This window comes from Lycium barbarum, chromosome 7 (assembly GCF_019175385.1).
Source record: "Lycium barbarum isolate Lr01 chromosome 7, ASM1917538v2, whole genome shotgun sequence".
In the NCBI taxonomy this organism is placed as follows: Eukaryota; Viridiplantae; Streptophyta; class Magnoliopsida; order Solanales; family Solanaceae; genus Lycium; species Lycium barbarum.
The window spans coordinates 1,127,411-1,150,042 of record NC_083343.1 but is presented as its reverse complement, the minus strand read 5'-3'; the positions used below and the strand labels follow the sequence as shown (position 1 = coordinate 1,150,042).

At 36.7% G+C, this 22,632-nt stretch overlaps 2 protein-coding genes across 2 annotated transcripts; one reads left to right on the top strand and one right to left on the bottom strand.

The window, feature by feature from the left end:
* Window positions 1-438: 438 nt before the first annotated feature.
* LOC132602848 (preprotein translocase subunit SCY1, chloroplastic) lies at window positions 439-12,349 on the bottom strand. Its single transcript, XM_060315641.1, has 8 exons — window positions 12,082-12,349; window positions 10,457-10,599; window positions 9,527-9,912; window positions 8,559-8,858; window positions 8,382-8,474; window positions 3,800-3,923; window positions 2,441-2,604; window positions 439-871 (listed from the first exon to the last, which is right to left on the bottom strand). Exons 1-8 carry the CDS (start codon window positions 12,288-12,290, stop codon window positions 644-646), a joined length of 1,647 nt encoding a protein of 548 aa, XP_060171624.1. The 5' UTR covers window positions 12,291-12,349; the 3' UTR covers window positions 439-643.
* Window positions 12,350-14,046: 1,697 nt separating this feature from the next.
* Window positions 14,047-22,366, top strand: LOC132602846 (uncharacterized). The gene is made up of 10 exons (XM_060315638.1): window positions 14,047-14,297; window positions 16,638-16,790; window positions 16,909-17,124; window positions 17,447-17,629; window positions 17,817-18,038; window positions 19,038-19,154; window positions 19,234-19,377; window positions 20,116-20,217; window positions 20,979-21,047; window positions 21,703-22,366. The coding sequence occupies exons 1-10, from the start codon at window positions 14,127-14,129 to the stop codon at window positions 21,934-21,936; spliced, it is 1,611 nt and encodes a 536-aa protein (XP_060171621.1). The 5' UTR covers window positions 14,047-14,126; the 3' UTR covers window positions 21,937-22,366.
* Window positions 22,367-22,632: the final 266 nt, after the last annotated feature.

The window sequence follows — 22,632 nt, the reverse complement described above, 5'->3', positions numbered from 1 at the left end:
ACTTTAAGGGCAAAATAGAAAAACACTAGATTTTCGCATAACTTAATGTTAATCTGTACTATTTATGCTTGTTGCTGCTGCCTCTTTTTTATCTTTCTTTGAACAGAAGATTTATCGAAAACAATCTCTCTACCTTTTCAGGGTATCGGACCCCACTTGTGGGGTTTTGTTGTTGTTGTAGTAGTAGTCAAATGTAAGGTGATTTAAGTATATTTCTACCGCATATGTTCAAGAGTCTTAGATTACATGACATGTGGCACATCTATTTTCTTCTTTTTCAAGGCTATAAGTTTCACATTTTCCCCTCAACCTGCCCCTACTAGTTAAAAGAAGTCCAGAGATCTTAGATTTTCTTGTACAAAGTAGCTTTTTATTTGAATTCAGAATAATGATATACTTCAAGAACTGAAAAGGGGGAAATTAGCTACAAACAAAAAATGACACAAAAAAGATGGCAGTTGTGCGCCTGCATTTTACACAGATCTAAGAAACATGTACATCTAAGTTAGTAATACAGACTATTAGAATAAATTGATTACAAAAAGTAGAGTCTCTCACGTCCAGAGTAAGTTCGTGTCATGGTGTTTACGTTCTCTTTATGTATTACAATCTCATTTCTCCAGCTTTAACCAGAAGTCCCGATTCAATATTTATTATCAATGTCGTAAAACTCTATATTCTTGTACTTTTGGGATATGATCTCCGCTTGCACTTTCCTTGCGGTGTCTGTAGCACAACCGACGAGAATAAGCACTGACGTGCCTGCAAAGCCCCGGAAAGCAGTGAGGTGTGTGGCTTGTTCAATCACAGCAGGGCCAGCAGCGAGAACTGCCAAAAATGCAGAACCAAGAACTGATATCCGGCTGAGTACCTGTAAATTCCCCATTTAAGGCATGAATCAAGACAAAGTCTTTAAGCCTTTAATAAGATTACCAAGTGCAGCTATTCATATGGTATATATGCAGTTGATCAATAACTTACCTATTCTAGAGAATCAAGTATACAGGAAAGGTACACTATCCTTGTTAGAAAAGAAATGGAGAAGTGAAACCAAACCACCAAAAGTTGTGGTGGGATGGATAGTATCCTTCCACCCTTAACCAAAGATCTCGGATTCGAGCCTTGAGAATGGAGGAACTCCAGTTAGAGAGCTTCCCCATTTAATGGGTCTTATGTGACACGAATTCAGATTAATCAGGCCAACGGTATCAGATGGTTAAAACCAACAAAAAAACCCATAAATCCAAATCATCTTGACAAAATGCACCTTGTTTAACTGGATGGGTGGACTCCAATAAAGAGACAAATAGGGTGATTAATGAAGAGATGGATCATATACCTGAGCTGCCACTATGCGGTTTTCTTATGAAAAACTCCGCATCCAAGTACTAGTTACGGTAATAACGGGATACTAGACAAGCTATTGACGTTTCCTAGTAAGGTCACTAAGATTTTCTGACTAGTTCCGAAATTTTAAGAGCAAACCAGTAGGGGATCTCCAGAGAAAATAAGATGGCCAACAAGCGACAGTTTTAAGACCGAGGTATTAATTTGTGATATTTCCGTAATTTCAAATTTGGACGGGTTAAAATGGGTAGAACCGATAACAGGTGGCTATAACTCGCCCAATATTTTCTTTGGTCAAGATGAACGGGTCATTTGGGCTAAACAATGGGTCATAACTCAATCTGCCAACTCAAAAGTCATTTTCATTTGATTGTTTGCTCTTTTATAATGTGTTTACAAACCAAATCAAACCAATAAAGGGGGTTTTTCTTCTATTCATCATAACTATATCAAACAAACCAAACTAAAAATGAAAAACATATTTTCAACTCTTTGATAAGCTTTTATGAGTCAATATGGGCTGCATGCCTGCATATGAAGCCCAAATTGGTCCAAGCTTTTAGATTGGCTAACTAGAGTTAAGCCTAAAATGACCCGCCAAAGAACACTTGCGCAGCCCAACCCTCCCAAGTCTGGGTGGTTTGACGGGTTATATTTTCTTGAACTAAATTTGACACTCCTAATTGTGACCTACAGTACTTTCATAGTTTCATGTAGTTTTACATTTTATTTCAAAAAAATTGAAGAATCTATGTCCAAATTCACACTAGACGATAGGGCATTTTGACCCTTGCATCTATATTCACATAAATGGGACAGAGGGAGCACATCTTATAATAAAGATCCACATAGATTAACAGTTCTCTTATAAGGAACAGGGCATGCCCTGCTAGATTAATACTAGAACGGTCCATTGTTTCTTAAAGCAGTAACTACTGAGACTACCAAATTTGCGTGGACAATTTCAAATTAGACTTATCAGGTCATTATTTTACACTCTTATGAAAATGATGGGTGAAGAACATACTTAAATCAAGATAGACATTAGCCAGATAGAGAATGAGTATCAAGGAAACAAAGAAGGCAATAATACCGTTTTGATGAATGCTGCTGTGCTTTTACCCGGTCGAACAAGTGGGATTGAGGCCCCTTGTCGCTTCAATTGGTCACTGACATCATCGGGGTCCAATTGCAGGAATGTATAATAGTAATTGAAGAAGGCAATCATCAAAATGTTTGTCGGGAGATAGAAAGAACCTGAAAACAAACATCTGTTTGGTTATAGCCTTCAAAATTCTCTAAAGTGGAAAAAAACCTGGACGGGAAAAAAGAAATGAACTAGCAACAATGAAGGGATAATTTCTTTCTTTTGCATACATCCTTTTAGTTGAAAACACAATACCATCTTTTTCATATACCTTTTCTTTCCAAAATGATACTCACTGATAATCTATTTCAGAGAGGAATTAGAACACATCCCACATGAAATCACATATTCCTCTTGACTACAAGGCTTTAATGAGAATAACACCTATTCCATCTTATAGACGCCACTTTTCTGTTTCTGCTTCTAGTTTGTTCTATCTTCTGCATAGGGGTGGGCAAAATTAACCCATGGAAACATGACCCACCCAACCCGTGCAGCAGGAATCTAGTAGCTCAGTTGGTTGGCTACCTGAACTTTCATCTTGGTGGTGAGGGTTCGAATCCCCACGTTGTAATCCCCTTCCCGATTTCCCCTTCCCCTGCCCCCTATGTAATAAAAAAAAAAAAAAAAAAACCAACCTGTTCAAGTTTGGGCGGGTCACTGACACACTCATTTGTTGGCTCAGCCCTTTTTTCCCCGCCTAATTCAGCCCATTTAAAAATTGGGCTGATATGTAGCTCAAATTGACCTACGAGAAACCTTGTCATAAACATACTTTTTGTTTGATATGTTATATATGGCCATAATAAAGAAAAAAAGAGATTTTATTAGGTACTTAAAATATTATAAAAGAACAAACAAAGAAATTAAATCTTTGTAAGAATTGGGCCGGGTTGGGTTATACCGCTTTTTAGCCCTTTTTTAGCCCAAGTAATGACCCGCCCATTTATTAACTCATCCCATTTTGACCCGCCCAAATTCAGCCCAGTCCGCCCATTTGACACCCCTAACTTCTGCATAATACCACTAACTCAGGAAAATTGCACAATGGGTTCCCACGGCTAAAACTCTTCATTTAGTGATAGTTTGGAAATTTGTTTAAAAACTTCTTACATATGCACCATAAGTTCAAAGGGAGTTAACTCTAAGGCAGACACCTATTCCAGCACGTGCACGTGGATTGCATAGATGCGCCTACTTTGAAGCCACAAAAAGCCAGTCAAATTTCAGAAATATTCTCTCTCAGATAAATTCGTTTGCATATGAAAAATGATGAGTAAGGTAACTATGCTAGACTTTACATACCTCCAGGGTTTAAACCTAATGCAGCCTTCCTCAGGAAACCGACACCAGTGAAACGTGCCAGAGTGCCAGGAAGGGCTAGTGCCGATGTAGAGAAAATAATCGGCATTACTCCTGAACTGTTTACCTGCCCAATTAGAATTGTTATTGTAACTAAGTAGGATCATAATTTCATAATTGCAAAAGAGCTTCACCGAAAATATGAAACCAAGATATTTTAAGTAACAAGTTTGTAGTTCAGAATGGGCTTATCATTAACAATATCAATGATTTAGTCATTTAGCTAATCCGCATGCCCACTGTTGATTGCCAAAATAACTCAAATAAATGAATCCTCTCTTTCTGTTCCCTAATATTTCCAGTTCCCAGTTCTTGATGTCAAAAAATCTTATACACACATTGGCGCAGCCACATAGGGCCGAGGACACCCCCTTTGGCGGAAAAAAACATTGTTTTTACATGGTTAAAATTATTTTTTATGTACGGGGGCGAGGGTTAGGAGGGGTAAGTGGGTTAAAGGAGCATCTAGGTTGAGAGTAGGATCTTGGAACATTGGAATGTTAACGGGGAAGTCCTTAAAGCTAGTTAAGATTCTTAAGAAGAGAAAGATTAATATAGCTTGTATCCAAGAGACCAAATGGGTAGGTCCTAAAGCTAAGGAGGTAGACGGGTATAAGCTGTGGTTCTCTGGTAGGTCGAAGTATAGAAATGGGGTGGGCATTTTAGTAGCTAGTGAATTAAGGGATCAGGTGGTAGAGGTTAGGAGAGTCACTGATAGGATGATGTCGATTAAGGTGGTCGTTGAAGGACTCACTTTGAACATTATTAGTGTATATGCGCCGCAAGCGGGCTTAGGCGACGAGGAGAAGAGGCGCTTTTGGGAGGATTTGGACGAATTAGTAGGAGGCATACCGCCTACTAAGAAGCTATTCGTGGGAGGTGATTTCAATGGACACATCGGACCTATTTCGGGAGATTATGATGATGTGCATGGAGGCTTTGGCTTCGGGGACAGGAATGGAGGAGGAGTCTCACTTTTGGATTTTGCAAGAGCTTTTGGGTTGGTGATAGCCAATTCGAGTTTTCCAAAGCAGGAGGAACACTTGGTAACTTTCCGTAGTTCGGTGGCTAAGACTCAAATAGACTTTTTACTCCTTAGGAAGGATGATAAAGGTCTGTGCAAGGATTGTAAGGTCATTCCGAGCGAATATCTTACAACCCGACATAAGCTCTTGGTGATGGATTTAGCGATCAAGATGACGAGGAAGAAGAGGGTCGTGGAGGACCGACCTAGGATCAGATGGGGGAGTTTGACCACTATTAGTGCCCTGGAGATGGGAGAGAAATTGAAGGATATGGGGGCCTGGGATAGTAGTGGGGATGCGACCAGTATGTGGGATAAGACGGCTAGTTGCATTAGGGTGGTAGCAAGGGAAGTGTTGGGGGTCTCAACAGGTAGTCGTGGTCAGCATCGAGGGGACTGGTGGTGGAATGGAGAAGTTCAAGGGAAGGTGGAAGCAAAGAAGGTGGCGTATGCGAAGTTGATAGAAAGCAAGGATGAGGTGGAGAAGTGGACGAATACAGAACTTTATAAGATGGCGAGGAAGGAGGCGAAGTTGGCGGTTTCGACGGCAAAAACGGCAGCTTTTGAACGCATGTATGCTGAACTAGAAGAGAAAGGAGGGGACCAGAAATTGTTCAGGCTAGCCAAGGTGAGGGAGAGAAAGGCACGTGATGTGGATCAAGTAAAATGCATCAAGGACGAGCATGGCAAAGTATTGCTAGAGGAGACTCTCATTAGACGGAGATGACAGTCATACTTCTCCAAACTCTTGAATGAAGAAAGGGACAGAGACATTGTGTTGGGTGATTTAGAACATACAGGAAGGCGTCACGATTTTGGCTATTGCAAGAGTATTAAGGTTGACGAGGTTAAGGGTGATGTTCGTAGGATGCGCAGGGGAAGAGCGACCGGACTTGACGAGATTCCGGGGGAATTCTGGAAGAGCGCAGGCCCGGCAGGTTTGGAGTGGCTGACTAGGTTGTTTAATGTCATCTTTAAGACGGCATTGATGCCCGAAGAATGGAGGGCAAGTGTAATGATCCCTCTATACAAGAATAAGGGAGATATCCAGAGTTGCAACAACTATAGAGGTATCAAGCTGCTAAGCCATACTATGAAAGTGTGGGAAAGGGTGGTGGAGATGAGGGTGAGGAGAGGTGTGTCTGTTTCAGAAAACCAGTTCGGATTCATGCCGGGACGTTCAACTACAGAAGCCATCCATCTTATGAGAAGGTTGGTGGAGCAGTATAGGGAGAGGAAGAGGGACTTACACATGGTATTCATCGACCTAGAAAAGGCTTATGACAAAGTTCCAAGACAGATCCTATGGAAATGCTTGGAGGCTAAAAGTGTACCTGTGGCGTACATTAGGGTGATCAAGGACATGTATGAGGGAGCCAAAACCAGGGTGAGGACAGTAGGAGGAGACTCAGAGCACTTTCCAGTTGTGATGGGGTTGCATCAAGGATCAGCTCTTAGTCCGTTTTTATTTGCCTTGGTGATGGATGGATTGACACGGCAAATTCAAGGTGAGGTGCCATGGTGTATGCTTTTCGCAGACGACATAGTCCTGATTGACGAGACTCGTAGCGGAGTTAACGCTAAGCTGGAGTGTTGGAGACATACTCTGGAGTCTAAAGGGTTTAAGCTGAGTAGGACCAAGACAGAGTACTTGGAGTGTAAGTTCAGTGAAGCACCTCAGGAGGCTGACTTGGAAGTAAGGCTTGGTACCCAGGCCATCCAGAAGAAAAGTAGTTTCAAGTACCTTGGGTCTATTGTGCAAGGCAGCGGGGAGATTGACGATGATGTCACACATCGTATTGAGGCAGGGTGGATGAAATGGAGGCTTGCTTCCGGAGTGCTATGTGACAAGAAGGTGCCACCAAAACTTAAGAGCAAGTTCTACAAAGTGGTGGTTAGACCGACTATGCTGTATGGGGCGGAGTGTTGGCCAGTTAAGATCTCTCACGTTCAAAAAATGAAAGTTGCCGAGATGAGAATGTTGAGATGGATGTGTGGCCACACCAGGAGTGACAGGATTAGGAATGAGGATATTCGGGATAAGGTAGGGGTGGCCTCGGTGGAAGAGAAGATGCGAGAAGCGAGATTGAGATGGTTTGGGCATGTGAAGAGAAGAGACACAGATGCCCCAGTGCGAAGGTGTGAGAGGTTGGCCATGGATGGTTTCAGACGAGGTAGGGGTAGGCCGAAGAAGTATTGGGGAGAGGTAATTAGACACGACATGGCGCAACTACAGCTTACCGAGGACATGACCTTAGATAGGAGGGTTTGGAGGACCCAAATTAGGGTAGAAGGCTAGTAGATAGTCTCGTTATCCGTTCTTATTAGTAGTCGCATTATTGCAATATAATTTCTTGTGCTCCGATTTCTGTTATTATCTGTTATTTCCTGTGCTTTGATTATTATGTGTTATCTGCTCCGATTTCTGCTATTATCTGTTATTTCCTGTGCTTTGATTACCCTGTGTTATCTGTGTCGCTTGCATTATTTCATTTCCATATCGCTTTGAATCTCTTATCCGAATCTCTTAACCTTATCTGACTTCTTTTTATGCTTTTATTGAGCCGAGGGTCTTTCGGAAACAGCCGTCCTACCTTGGTAGGAGTAAGGTCTGCGTACACTCTACCCTCCCCAGACCCCACGATGTGGGATTTCACTGGGTTGTTGTTGTTGTTGTTGTTGTATATATAGTAGATGTTGAACCCCCTTAGTGAAAATCCTGGCTCTGCCACTGCATACACACACACATCTACAGAGAGAGAGGGGCCACAAGAATAACTTGAAATGTATGTCAGACATGATGACAAATAAAGTTATATTTTCAAAATGTAAGGCCTGAATTTGCCAACATCCAAACTGCTTATACCCCAGAGATTGGACGGAACAACATGTAAAACAAAAAACAGGTTTGATGTTTGGTTTCTGATACGTTTTTTGCTTTGCACCTTGTAACTTTATCCAGACGATAGGCAAGCATTTAAGATTTTGCACTAGTTGATTGATCATCATTAATATGGCAATTTATATCATGACTCAGGAGAAATATCAGTTAATCTCCACCAAGGAGAGTTCTCAACAAAGAGACCTTACATTAATATTTTTTTTTTTCCCTTTTGACTGGTTAAATGGGGTTTGAAGTTTGTAACACATTTCTGTCTACTAAAGGAGAGTTACTGATTGCAGACATAATTATGTAAATAAAAATGTGCTCTCTCTAACAACTTAAGCTTTATGATGAGGTGATCACACAATTCATCGTAGTACCAAAGCAGACAACGGTCTTGGATTCAAGTCTCACCCCGTCCATTATCAAAAAGAATTTCCATCTGCTTGGCTTATAAAAACAAATTAGCCCGCACTTGAAGGAGCTCATTGAAGATATAAATCAAGTAAAATAAATGTGCTTGCTCTAGCAGCTTGAAAATTTTAGATGAGGTGGTGACACTATTCAACTAAAAGTTCCAAACAAACAAAATATAAACAGAGAAGAAGGATACTAACTTTAAACGGTAAGTATGCAGATTTTTGAAGTCCTCCTCCTGTTCTGCCAGTATACCTTGATGCATAATTTAGGGGAATTTTCCTCTCTGCTTCCTGGAAAATTGGACCGTTAGCAAATCTTCCCTCAACGGCATGACAATGAGTTAAATTCCATGTAACCTAGACATAAGAACATACCTGAACGTATACAATGCTAAGGACTAGCAGGAAGAATGAGACTAGGATCCCGGCAAGCCCAACATAATTACCATCTTGATATGCCTGTGCAACGGTCCTACCAAAGGATGCTGGCAAGTAGGAGATGATATTTGTAAAGATCAAAAGTGATGTACCGTTTCCAAGTTTTAAATCAGTGATTCGCTCCCCAATATACGTCGTAAATACTGAGCCGAGGGTCAAGAGAACAACAGAAGAAATTGCCCACTCGGTACTGAAGTCATTAACATAAGGACGAAGGAACAATACTTGGCCAATTGCCTGCCACATAAATTAAAGATAAGTGTAATTTGCTAAGTAAGAATCAAATTCAAACAAACTAAATATACTCTATTGTTCACCGAAATATCTTATATACAGAATGCTTCTTCAGTATTTTAAGTAATACTCCTCTTTCATTTTATGTGGGGGTGTTTGACTGGACACGGAACTTAAGAAGGAAAGGAAGACTTTTAGGGCCCTTTTGGACGTGATCTTTTTTCCTTTTTTCAAAAATTATTTTTAAAACAGCATTTGGTTATACATTCAACTGATTTTTGAAAGAAACTTTGAAGATGAGTTTCAAGTTTGAAAAGGTGGTTTTGACCAAATTTCATTTCCACTCACAAAACTTCTACTTTTTTTCAAGTTATATACATGTCCAAACACAACTTCAACTTCCAAATACCATTTTTCAACTTTTTTCCAAATACTACTTTTTCCAGATATCACATTTTTTCCAAACGCCTACTTAGAACTTGGGGTCTTAAACATGTCATGACATTTCAATGGCTATAAAAGCTTGTCATAAAGAGAGAAATTGGAAATTTAAGTTAATTTATTTTCAACTATCGAAAGGTTCCATTCTTTTTGTAATAGACTAAAAAAGGAAAGAGTGTCGCATAAATGAAACATAGGCAGTTTCAATTTTTCCAGAAAAACAACATTACCTGTACTACGGCAAATCCGACAGAAGCATAACGAGTATACTGAAGAACTTTCTTTCTTCCAGCTTCACCTTCTCTTTTTTGAAGTTCTTGCAGCTTGGGGTAAATTTGAGCAAGAAGTTGAAACACAATTTGTGCATTGATGAAAGGAACAATTCCTAGGGAACATATTCCGAGTCGACCTATGCCTCCACCCGAAAAGGAATCCAAGGTACTTAATATACTATTCTCATCTAAATTTCCTACAAACGCCTCCCGATTTACTCCGCCGAGGGGTATGTAGATCCCGAGTCGTGACAAAGCCAAAAAGCCTAATAGCTTTAGAAACTTTCCTGGTAACGGGCCTTTGAAGAAGTCTCCAAAATCAATGCTAGTATCTTCAATTGCAGCTGGAAGTGACAAGAAATTCTAATCAAAGGCTAGGATATGTGGGTATAAATATAATCAAAGAGAAAATGACAAAAATGGTCTCTTATGTTTGAGGGTAGGTTCAAGATATTCCCTTAAGTATCACTTGAGAAATTTTGGTCCATTAAGTTTGACAAAATTGAGCACTTTTAGTTTCCGTCAAATATTTAACAATTTATGTTCGTTAGATTTGACAGAAATAATGAGAAAAAAAGATTTAACCATAAACATCAAGAAAGTCTCCTCAAAACTTAAAATATGCAACACAAAGCATAAATAAATTGAAAATAACAGAATCTACAAAAAATTTACCTCATAGTTTCCGTCAAATCTAATAGACAGAGTTCGGTAAATATTCGACGGAGACTAAAAGTGTTAACTTTTGGCAAACTTAAAGGACTAAAACTGTTACTTGCATACTCAAGGGGCTGTTTTGAACCTATCCTCAAATATAAAGGACCAATTTTGTCATTTTCTCGTATAATCAACAACATAAAATTACAAAATCTTAAATTGACAGGTTACCTGCCAACCCTCTAGCTGATGAATTTTTGTCTTTTCTAGTGTTTGAGGAGCTTTCGAATGTCTGAGAGAGCAAGCTCACTAAATTATCCCACGATGATTTACCTGAATTGATACCCAATGGATCAAATACTGAACTATCACAGCTGGAGAAAGAGGACAACAGTCAGAAAGAAGAAAAGACTAAAGATTATGGAAATTACTGCAGAAATAAATAAATAAATAAATAAATAGATGAAATGGATCAACAACAGATAGCAGAGAAAAAAGACCAAGGAAGGAGAAAGAGAATGTGAAACAGAAGATAACAGTTTAAGAATTCATGCACAATCCCTACAACTTCACAACCTCAAACGAAACCATAAGAAAGAGTATGGCTATGATGAAGACATAACAATTTGATATTCAACCGTTATAGACTATATCCCCAATAAGCATATATTTCTCTAGTTCAAGTTTGAGAATTTTTCTTTCTTTTTAGTGAGCAAGAGTTTCAAGGTGAATAACCTTTTTGCAGAAAGTCCAAAGTCAAAAGAAAAAGGATAAAAACATTCGAATACAACTAGCCATATGTCTAAGCTTTCTCTGGATTACCCTCGCATAAGCCCCTTTAGACCAAATCTAGTATTACTTACTCCTACACTTCCTCTATTAGTTTTCAAATAAAAGCCTGTAATATACTCAGTAAGTTAGAAATTTGTTCAACTTCTTCCACTGGAGAAAAAGAGACTCTGCATATCTCACATTTTAACAGCAAAACGAGCCATACAATTTGGCAAAATTAGCAATAGGACCATTTCACAATCCTCCTAAACAAACCAGCATCCAGATTTGGGAATTCTTTTCAGGGAAAACACTCAACATGAAAGTAAATAATACAATCCTAGAAAGAAAGAAAGAAAAAAAAGCAACACAAAGTCCTAAGTTCCACGAAATTAGAAGCTCTAAACAAGAATCATTACAATAAACAAGCAGAACGTTCAAGATCCTTTTCAGAAACAAATGAAATACATGAAGGAACTCAAAAATATAAAAGTATCAGGAAATTCAAGTCTTTAACTTCACAACATATTACATCAGATTGAGCAAAAACCAAGTCATGTAAGAGCAAATAGACCAAAAGGGTATAACCCCAGATAAAGGAATTCAAAAAGTTAGAAGTTTTAACAATACCCCATCACAACAAACTGTGAGAAAGTTCAATATATTCACAACACATTTTTTATCATAATTGAGCAAAAACCAAGGCATGTAAGAGCAAATAGACCAAAAGGGTACCTTTTTTTTTTTTTTTTTTTTTATATATATAGTAACTAACTTTGTTGTATAAATCACTAAATGAGTCATTACAAATCCATAACTACACTACCACAGTAAGTTATCTAAACAGAAAACAAAAAGTTCAAGTCTTTATCTTCATAACACATATTTTTATCAAAATTAAGCAAAAACCAAGGCATGTAAGAGCAAAGAGACCAAAAGGGCACATTTTATTTTCAAAAAATTACCTATTACAACAAACACTAAGAAAGTTCAAGTCTTTACATTCACATCATATTTTTCATCAAATTGAGAGTAAAAACTGAACAAAGAGACCAAAAAGGTACATTTTATATTCAAGAAATTACCTTTCTGTTGATTGAAAAAGACCAAGATTCCATGATGGGGCAGTATTATCAGTGTTTTTTTTATGGAAACTGATGCCACTAGCTTTACAAATTGGTGTGAACCTATTTACCTTTAAAGAGTGTAACTGTTTGGAATTAATTTTAGTGTTAGAAATGAAAGAATTGAAACATAGTGAAGAAGAAGAAATTTCTCTGACTGTTATCAACATTATCCTCAAACAAAGACACACACTTTAGTTGAAGTAGAAACAAGTCATTTGGAGTTGAAATAGAACTTTATTATGAGCCTGTTTGGATGAGATTAGAAAAAGCAGAGCCAAAAAAAAATTGGGCATAAGCCAAAAAAAAAAAAAAAAATTTGAATGAGTTCAATTATTTTTTGGGTTTATTTTAGCACAAAATAACGTATAAGCTGGCTAGTTAAATATTTAAAAAAACTGAAAACAGCTTATACTTTAGCTGTTTGTGAGGTGTATATAAGTTCATTGATGTTCAGTTGGGTCTTTAAGGTTTATAAATATTGGCTTTTAGGCTTACCTAGTTTGATTTAAAAAAAAAAAAACAATTCTTTTTCTTTTTCATAATAATTGAGAAATTTTTGAAGGTAGAAAATGCACAGTTTATTTTTTTTACACTTAAATGTGATTTTTTTTCGCTTAATTTATACATCAAACGAAACCAATTTAATGAAAATCTTGCATCCCAAGTTTAGGAAGTTGGTGATTTAAATTTAGGAGAAATAATCCATATATACAACCCACACATTTAGTTTGCAGTTATGTAGCCCATTGTATCGCCGCTGTATAAATTGCTCAATTTTTTTTTTTTGCAACTTTACATAGACATTTTATACACTATTATACATTATATATATATTACGTATACATTCTTATGCGCTATATATAATGTATATGCTTTATATAATTATGTATATCTTACAAGATATGATCTATTCAAATGTCAAATGCAGCACATGTTCATCATCTTCTAAAAGAGATGCTTAACAAACTTAATGAAGTGACACGAAATATTAGGGAGGCTTAACCTAAATATATACCCGTTTGGCCATGGGAATTTTTCACTTTTTTCCTGCTTTTTTCCCCACTTTATTTAGAAATCAGCATGAAAATTCCAAATACAACTAACTTGAAAAACATCTAAAATGTTATTTTTTCACTTTCAATATATTTAAACAGCCAAATATTCTTTACAAAAGTTATAACCAAATACAACTTCATCTTCAAACTCCAACTTCAAAAGTCCAAAAAAAAAAAAGTAAAAAACATCTGATTTTCATGGCCAAACGCCACTTAAATATCAAGTCATATCATAAAAGTTTAAATGGACTTTAAAAATTATCTCAAACTTTTTTAAAAAGGAAAAGGGTCAAAAATATCTCTCTACTTTAGAAAAAAGCCTAAAAATATCCTCCAAAATTATTTTGGGTCAAAAATATCACTCCCATGATTAAAGTTTTCAAATATACCATTGTCTTAACGGAAATTCCCAGCATAATTCGATTTCATTTTCAAATCCGCTCCATTTAAATCCGATCTAACTAAATAAAAAACCCATATAGATTACCCGCTCCTGTGCCTAATGGCTCCAGATGTAGTACTCGGGAACAAATTGGTGGCATGTGAGTTTTTTTATGTAGGCGGGTCGGATTTAAATAGAGCGAGTTTAAAAATGAAATCAGGTTATGTTGGGAATTTCCGTTAAGATAAGGATATATTTAAAAACTTTAATGATAGAAGAGATATTTTTTACCCAAAATAAATTTAGAGGATATTTTTAGCCTTTTTTCCACGGTATGAATATTCCTTCACCTCACAAATATCGCAATTAATTTTGAGTCCTAAGCCCCTAAGCCATTAAAGTGAAGAAACAAAAGAAAAAAGAAAATATTTTTAAAGTTTTTTTTTTTTTTAAAGATTCTTTTCTGTCTGGTGGTTTAAAGACCAAAGGCTAAAACCCTACACCACTCTTCTTGTATTTCACTTTATTATTCCCAACAATTTCAACTCCTCACTAAAGCTTTAACAATGGAGCTTGGAACTTGTTTCAATGCCTCAAATATCAATCAAAAGTTATTTTTATCAGCACCCATCACCCAAAAATCCAATCTTTTTCCAAGTTGTAATACCAATTTTTCTTTGCCACCAAGAAAAATCTGTTCTTGCAAAGCCATCAGCTCATTCAAAACTCAAGAAAAGGTTACTTTTTTTTTTTAATGGTTTTTTTTTTCTGTTATTGAGATGAAGTTTCAATTGTTAGTTTTGTTTTGTTAGATTTTTATGTTGAGAATTTTATGTATCTTGGTATTGGCAGTGGCGGATACAGGATTTTAAGGTTGTGGGTGCTCACTTCTTCGATATAAATGCACAATTATTTGAATGTAAATTTTAAAAGCTCGAGAAAACGATGATTAATATTATTGTTATTAAGAAAAGGACTTGTAGTCACAAGTTACATTGAGAAAAATACAGTTAATATTATTACTATTATTGGTTTAGAAAAAAGAAGTGTTATAGTTACTAAGACCCGACGACTTTTTATATTTTGAAGACGCTGAACAATTGTATCACTACTTACAATTGCAACTATATTACGCTCTAAAATTTTATAGAAGCTGAAGTTTTTTGTCGTAATGAATGAGATATAGGAAATAGAAAAAGTAAAAAATAAAATACACTAAAAGAAATGGTGAGGAAAAGACCAAGATTGAAATGTTACCAATTTTAAAAATAGGTTATGATTGAAAAGAAAGGAAAGGAAAGGAAGAGAAAGTGTTTAGCATATGAAGTAGTAGTACGCCTCCTACGAATTTAAAGAAAAAGGTCAAGATTGAAAAGAAAGAAAAAGGAAAAAGTGATTAGCATATTCCTAAAAACTGCTCGGGCTGAGAATCGATCCCTCGGTTCACATGTGCTTGGCGCTAAACCTTCAGCTTCAGAACTAAAGCACCCATCTAAACGTTTGGTTTATGGGTGCTTAACAGCCCAATATATTCGTTTTTCAATATTTTCTGTCTAACTATATGCATTCCGCATCGGGGTCAGTGGGTGCTCGAGCCCCCGGAACCTACCACATAGGTCCGCCCCTGGTATTGCGATGATCAGTTTTAACATATTTTAATGTATTTAATGATGTGCCATAACACCATGGTATGTTATGTCAAATAAATTTTCCATGGAACAGAACTTAAAGGTGGTTAAAATTGCTAAAAGGGTACATATGCATATTACTGTAAAGGTGCAATCTTGATGATGAAGAGTTGGGTTTTCATTCTCCTTGTTTAAAGGATAACAAGAAACTATTATAAGCAGAAACTTTTTAAATTTCAGTTTCTACGAGGATTTCATATTTCAGCTGGATTGACTTCATCTCTCTGTTGGTTATGTATTATATTCGTTTACACGTTGGATTGGGGGTGCGGCACGATTGTCGTTTATGATGAGACAAAATTATTAAATGGAAGGTTCAATGACACTTTAGTTGGAGAATTCTCTTTGGTTTATTATTTTGATGTTAGACATAATTTGCCTGATTTATAGTAGATATAGATTTAGTAATAACTGGTTAATCTTGATAAAAGTGTTTTTGTGGTAAAAATTTGTTTGAGTTATACCCTTTTTGTTCAAAGATAAAAAGTGTACATCTATAGGTTATTGAGGAGTAACTTGAAAATTCTGGAGAACTATTGGGCATTAGGTGAACTGATCTGTGAAGATTTAGAGGTTCAAAACTCCACTAGGCAATTCCTGCGATTGAGTTATGACAGTTTTAATAGTCCAGAACTGTCCAAATCTGTTTGGTGCTGAATTAGAGTGTGTTGAATTATTTAGATCATTGGAGTTCCAATTTTTGGACATGCAATTAAATTATCCAAACTTATGAGTTGTGCGTAGAAATATTTCAGAATAACCAAAAGCTTCAGTTCTGCATGCAAATGAGAAATTCGAAGATCAGTTTTGTAACGTTGTTCTACCTGAGAACTCAGATTGTTTAATTTCAATTTCAAGAATCTAAATAGTCTGCTTGGACTGACCGTGAGCTCAATCTGCATACCCAACTTCTTTTGCACAGACTTCCAAAAAATGAGATGTGAACTGTGTACCTATTTCCATTATTTCAGACCGAGGTAAAAGGAGTTTTGGGTAAACAGGTTGAGCTTACTACAACATTTCGCCCACAGACTGATGGTCAATAACCTATAGATGTACCAAATTTGTTTGATTCAGTATCTTGCAGCATATGTTCTATGGGAATTGATAATGTAAGAGTTGTATCATCTGCTAGGTAAGACGCAAAGAGTAGAAGACTCATTATGTTACCCAAGGCATTAGCTTGCTCTAAAAGCATGCATGACTGATCTATGTATTTTTTTTTTTTTTTTTTTTTTTTTTTTTTTTTTACAAATTCATATCTAGTGTGGCGTTCATCAGTACTCAGCTCAACTTCTTATTATTGTCTCATGGAGCAATGGCTCTGTTCTTTTTTTGGAGGAATTATAGCTTATATAATTTTGACATGGTATCTTTTTAACTTCCCAGGTCACAGGGATGTCTTCAGTTCATTCTCAAGAGCTAGAACTCTCAAGTTTAACAGCTCTATGTCCATTGGATGGTCGTTATTGGGGTAAAGTCAAAGAACTGGCTCCGTTTATGAGCGAGTATGGCTTAATTCGTTTCCGCATTTTGGTTGAGGTGGTTACTTTTTCCTCCTTGACTATCTAGCAGGAAAGGCTAATTTTAAAATCATTTTCGTTGAGAATTTTTTAAAATGAAATTAAATTACAATTTTGGTAATGTCTCTTTTTGTCAGATAAAATGGTTGATAAAAATGTCTCAAATACCTCAAATCGTTGAAGTTCCAAGCTTCTCTGAAGGAGCTCTGGCATTTTTGCAAGATTTAATTGATGGATTTAGTATGAATGATGCCTTGGAAGTTAAGAAGATTGAGAGAGTCACGAACCATGATGTAAAAGCAGTGGAATACTTCTTGAAACAAAGATGCCAATCACATCCAGAGATATCTAGGGTATGAATAAATTCATGTCATACTTTCCACGTGAATCGTCTTGCTATCTAAGCAGGATATTAGAGCTACAAAGATTTATGGTCAAACCTCTCCATAACAGCCATCCAACATTTCACTAAAACAATCATGTTTTTTGTGAAATCGATCTTTTATGTTATGTTATATCTTCCCTATAACAACATTTTGCTAAAGCAGCCAAAAAATATAGGAAAAAAAACGGCGCTGTTATAGAGAAGTTTGACTGTATATGAAAGCTATCAACCCCAGAAAGCTTTATTTTGCACGTGCATCTTCCTATAGTTTGTCCCTCTTTCTGTGGTAGGTGCTCGAGTTTTTTCACTTTGCCTGTACATCTGAGGACATCAACAATCTTGCCCATGCATTGATGTTGAAAGGAGCTTTGAACACAGTCATCTTGCCAGTCATGGATGAATTAATTAAAGCAATATGTGACATGGCCACAACACATTCTTCTGTTCCTATGCTTTCTCGCACCCATGGGCAGGTATACTTTTTTTCCCAGTCCTCTTGTTAGGCGTACTTTGATGAAGTTTTGATACAAGAAGCTTAACCTCCGGGAAGAATGATGGTCACATATATATCCTGTGTGACTGCATAATTTAGTTTGCTTCTAAATAATTTTGAACAACAATTTATTTAAAAGCATTACTCATTCTTTTTACAACTTGTAGCCAGCTTCACCAACAACCCTTGGAAAGGAAATGGCAATTTTTGCTTATCGATTAAATAGGGAAAGACAGGAGATTTCTCAAATAGAGATGCTTGGGAAATTTGCTGGTGCTGTAGGAAACTACAATGCACATCTAGCGGCATACCCCGAAATAAACTGGCCAGAAATTGCAGAGGAGTTTGTCATGTCACTTGGATTAAAATTCAATCCATATGTTCCTCAGGTTTGTTTCGTGGACTGATTTCTTTTGATTTTTCAATCAGCGCCATGGTAGGTTTACTTTGCTTTCTTTTTTTAATTCTTTGTGTTGAATGTGACATAATTCATTTTGTAAATGAGCTTTATGCATTAGTTTGGGGGAGTTTATAGCTGCTTCTGAGGTACTCCAATGTATTAGTTTATACAATGGTGTTTAAGTAGGTTATAGGTAAAGAGTTTAAGAAAGACTTCTAATGCATAGGCCAGATATCTAAAACATACTCCCTCCGTTTCAATTTGTTTGTCTTAGTTTGACTTGACACGAAGTTTAAGAAAATAAAGATCTTTTATTCTTGTGGTCTTAAACTGAAGATATAAAATGTACCAAAATGCCTTTAACCTTGTGGGATGTTGAAGTTAAAGAGTTGCCAAATTAGGAAAGAGACATTCTTTTTTTTTTTTTTTTTGATGACATGGGAACCCGCAGCCGCTACCCTTTGGGTGCGCACAGGGTAAAACCAGCTTCTGTGCAATAGATCGCAAACCACACAGAAGAGGCAACTTGCACTAGGCAAGCCCGGTGCGACGAGCTCGACCCAGAAGACAAATCCCCTACTTTTGTAGGCAGGGGGTTTCGAACTTGAGACCTCCATTATGAAAGCCCCATGCTCAACCAACTGAGCCACCCTTGCGGGTAAGAGACATTCTTTTTGATACGAAATAAAAAGGAAAGTAAGACAAACAAATTGAAACAGGAGTACTAAATTAACCCTTAGAATCTTGTGGTCTTCAACATGTCATGCCATTCATGTAAGAGCATGTCATCAGGGCAAAATGTGAATGTTAAATGAAAGAATTTCCAAATATAGAAATGTGTCGATCTTTTCGGAACGGACCAGAAAGGAAAGTGTGGAAAGGAGGAAGTATTTATTAGATTTTGTAATTCTTTCTGAATGAGCGCATAATTTAGCATTACCAAGTTAGTTACTGTTCTTCAACTTCTGACTCTGTTAGTGTAATGCAGATTGAAACTCATGACTATATGGCCAAACTTTTTTACTTGATTGTCCAGTTTAACAACGTTTTGGTTGATTTTGATAGAGATGTTTGGGGATACATTTCTCTTGGTTACTTTAAGCAGGTAACTGTCCTGTATTTTGGTTTATACTCTATTATTCTTTTGCTGGATATTGGAGTTAATAAATCTTTATGTTATGTAGACGACTAAAGCTGGTGAAATTGGGTCCTCGACGATGCCTCACAAAGTAAATCCAATCGACTTTGAAAATAGTGAAGGCAATCTTGGAGTAGCTAATGGAGATTTATCACATTTGAGTACTAAACTACCTATTTCACGCTGGCAGGTGTGTCTAATCTGGCCATGTTATCATTATCTTTTTACTAAATATTCTGCTAAATAATTTGGCTTCATTTTTCGTTTGGTTGGACACATATTTGAGTACTAGGAGTTTTTATTTACCTTGTACTCCTCATGGTCCCTTCTCTTAGGTCCAAAAAAGTCCTTTAAGCATCACTTGATCAGTTTTGGTCTCCGTGAGATATTTACCAAGCTCTGTTTAATTTTAATCAGAACTGTGAAATAAAAATAATTAATGGGAACTCACATTTGGAAGTATAATTTTTGTAGTTTATGTTTATTTTGGTCTATTTCAAGAGTGTGATGCAACTATTTGAAGTGTGATTTCTATGTTCTTTGGATTATTTTGTGTCTGGTGTAGTTTTTTATGTTGCGGTTTCCGAGATTTCGACAGAATTGTGTTGTGTTTCTGGTTAATATTTTCATTACAGTTCCAGTTATATTTAACAATCAGAGTTAGGTAAATATCTGACAGAGACCAAAAATGCTCACGGTTTTTTTAAGAGGACCAAAAGTGCTTACTTTTTGGCGAACTTAAAGGACCAAAACTGTTCAACTGAATACTAAAGGGACCATTTTGTCATTTTTTCTTTAAAAGTTTGAAGCACTATATGATGTAGATAGCCACAGATTTAGAGCATGTCAAATTTTGGGTTCTTTCCTTTATCCGATGGCTTCAGTTGCATATTTATCTTGTTCGTAAATTTTTCCTTGTCATTTGCAGCGGGATTTGACAGATTCAACTGTTCTGAGAAACATGGGAGTAGGACTGGGACATTCCCTTCTTGCTTACAGAAGTGCATTACAGGGAATTCATAAGCTTCAGGTAAGCAATACAAGTTGAAATGCTATGGCCTATGGATTAATCATCTATCTTTGCATTACTTGCAATTTTTTCTAGTCATCTGTATGATCATAAATATGTGATGTCTGCCTGCTTCAAAAAAGCTAGAATCAGCAGTTATTTTTATTTAGTGCATTAATTGGAACCCTATAGAAAATCCATATTGCATGAGACCAAGATGTTTGACTAGGTAATGAAAACTGTGTTGGATTATTTTTTTGATGTCTCATATAATAATGTCCAAAAATGTTGTTAATAAAGTGGGTTAAGAACCATGAGGATTCAGGTTCAAATGCCAGTGAAAGCAAAATTATTAGGTGATTTCTTCCCTTCTGTCCAAGCTTTGGTGGATAGAGTTACCCGATACCTATGCTGGTTGGGGGTAGCACACTAGCAGGTATAGCGTGAAATTAGTTGATTTGTGAGAAAGCTGGCCCTGACAATACGGTTATCCAGACAAAAAAGACCACAACAAAAAAAATTCCTTCCTAGAGAAGGCTGCACTTCCTATAAGTTCCTTTGTTATGCTTTCTCCTGTATTTTTTAAGGACACGTGGCTGCCAAATGCTATAAAAATTTATTTTCCCATAATATAAGTCACTGAAGAAAATTTGAATGCAGTTCTTGGAGAAGTTTCAGGGAAAGTCAAGTTTGAATAACCTGTATTCACGTACTCTTGCTGAACCGCTGAAGTATCAATTTTTTGAAATTTGTTCTTACTGATTTGTCTGTTTATAATTTAGGTCAATGAAGGTGCTCTGGCTGAAGATTTAGATAAAACATGGGAGGTTCTCGCTGAACCAATACAGACGGTATGGAGCTTTTGCTTTATCTGGACTTATTGTTAGTATTGGTCAACCTGCAATACATATGCAATTCTTTTAGATTCCAAGCTTGAGTTTCACCGAATGATCTGTGGAATATGTTAGTGGTAATGCTGGTAGTGTTTGCTAGGAATATTTTTCAAGGTCTGGTCTTTTGGAGAAACGAGGACCTAAACTACCAACTCTTTAAAGAAACAGGTGTGTGGAAGTACACGTATAGTTGGCAAATAAAGTTCTTTAGTCCTATCTATTGATATACAGCAACGCTCAATCTAAGCAAGTTGAGGTCAGCTATATGAATCGTCACTGACAATGCCGTTCTGTTTAAACTTATCTCAGCCTAGTATTACACTAAATAAATAAATACTAAGAGTTCTCTATATTTACTACTGGCATAAAAATCTCTGACATGACTAAAAGACTCCTAGAAAACATAGGGCCTAAAGTAAACGTAACATACTAACATGTCTACCCATATTTCCAACTTATTGGTATCGCCTATATAGATCTTTTTATTTCATTGTACCCTATTAATTTCTAAATTTGCATGAATTCCAAGGGATTGTAAGTCTTTCGAGACAACTTATGTAGTCTTATTAAGAAATGATCTAAAGTTTTATTTTTTCTATTGTTTGGTATTTAGGTGATGCGAAGGTACGGTGTGCCAGAGCCTTATGAGAAGCTGAAGGAGTTAACCCGAGGAAGAGCGGTGAACAAAGAAAACATTAGAGAATTCATACAAAAGTTGGACATACCAGGTGATGCAAAGACATCTCTCTTGAACATGACACCTCATAGTTACATTGGAGCAGCTGCAGAATTGGCTAAGAACGTAAACGAGGCCATAAATCTTGTGAATGGAGTTCAGATCTCTTGAAACGGGAGCCAAAAACCTTTTGCAGCCGTCTTGCATCAGTGGCGGGAATGGAGCATACAGTCAACTGGTTCAACTGAATCCAACATTTTTGGCGAGAGTATAAGTTATGTGGAAAATCACCATGATATCAAAAAACATTGAATTTTGAATCCCTAATTTCAAGAGTGTAAAGGGTTCAGTTGTAAGAACCTAAATGTTGAGTTCATCGAATTTAAATTTTGTATTCGCTTCTGTCTCCATTTTTTGCATGGAAGATCCAGTTGAAACGTGTTGATGAGCAGATGCAGAGTCGTGTGGGATGTTCGATCCATGAGAAGGTTACCATTCACTTACCAACGTGCTAAACTTATTGGAACTATAACAAAAACTTGTTCTACTTGTAACTTATTCAGTGATCTGATCTATTTGAAAATTTTCTAGATTTAGTATATCCATATACTCCATGTATCTGCAAGCAATAGAGGTCTTTGCCTTTATGTTTGGTGGAAATTATAAATCCTCAATCTTTTCGACCTTGGTTTTGTAGGAGCAGCTCAGAAAGATTGAGAAATAGAACCATCTGATTTAATTCATTTTCAATAGCCACGAGATGATCATCTTAGAGTGATCCTTTTGTCGATGGATGCTCTTATTACACTCGTAGTCTCTGAAGGATGAGAACCAATTATGTAGCATCTACATCGAGAATTTAAGTAT

Bases quoted from the DNA above. Each gene is read 5' to 3' on its own strand.
- LOC132602848 (XM_060315641.1), bottom strand. From the start codon at position 12,290: ATGTTGATAACAGTCAGAGAAATTTCTTCTTCTTCACTATGTTTCAAT. The intron at 9,913-10,456 runs GTAACCTGTCAA...TGTCACTTCCAG, and splicing joins ATCAGCTAGAGGGTTGGCAG to CTGCAATTGAAGATACTAGC. The intron at 872-2,440 runs GTATTATTGCCT...GGGAATTTACAG, and splicing joins CAGCAGCATTCATCAAAACG to GTACTCAGCCGGATATCAGT.
- LOC132602846 (XM_060315638.1), top strand. From the start codon at position 14,127: ATGGAGCTTGGAACTTGTTTCAATGCCTCAAATATCAATCAAAAGTTA. The intron at 14,298-16,637 runs GTTACTTTTTTT...TTAACTTCCCAG, and splicing joins CATTCAAAACTCAAGAAAAG to GTCACAGGGATGTCTTCAGT. The intron at 18,039-19,037 runs GTTTGTTTCGTG...AGTGTAATGCAG, and splicing joins TCAATCCATATGTTCCTCAG to ATTGAAACTCATGACTATAT.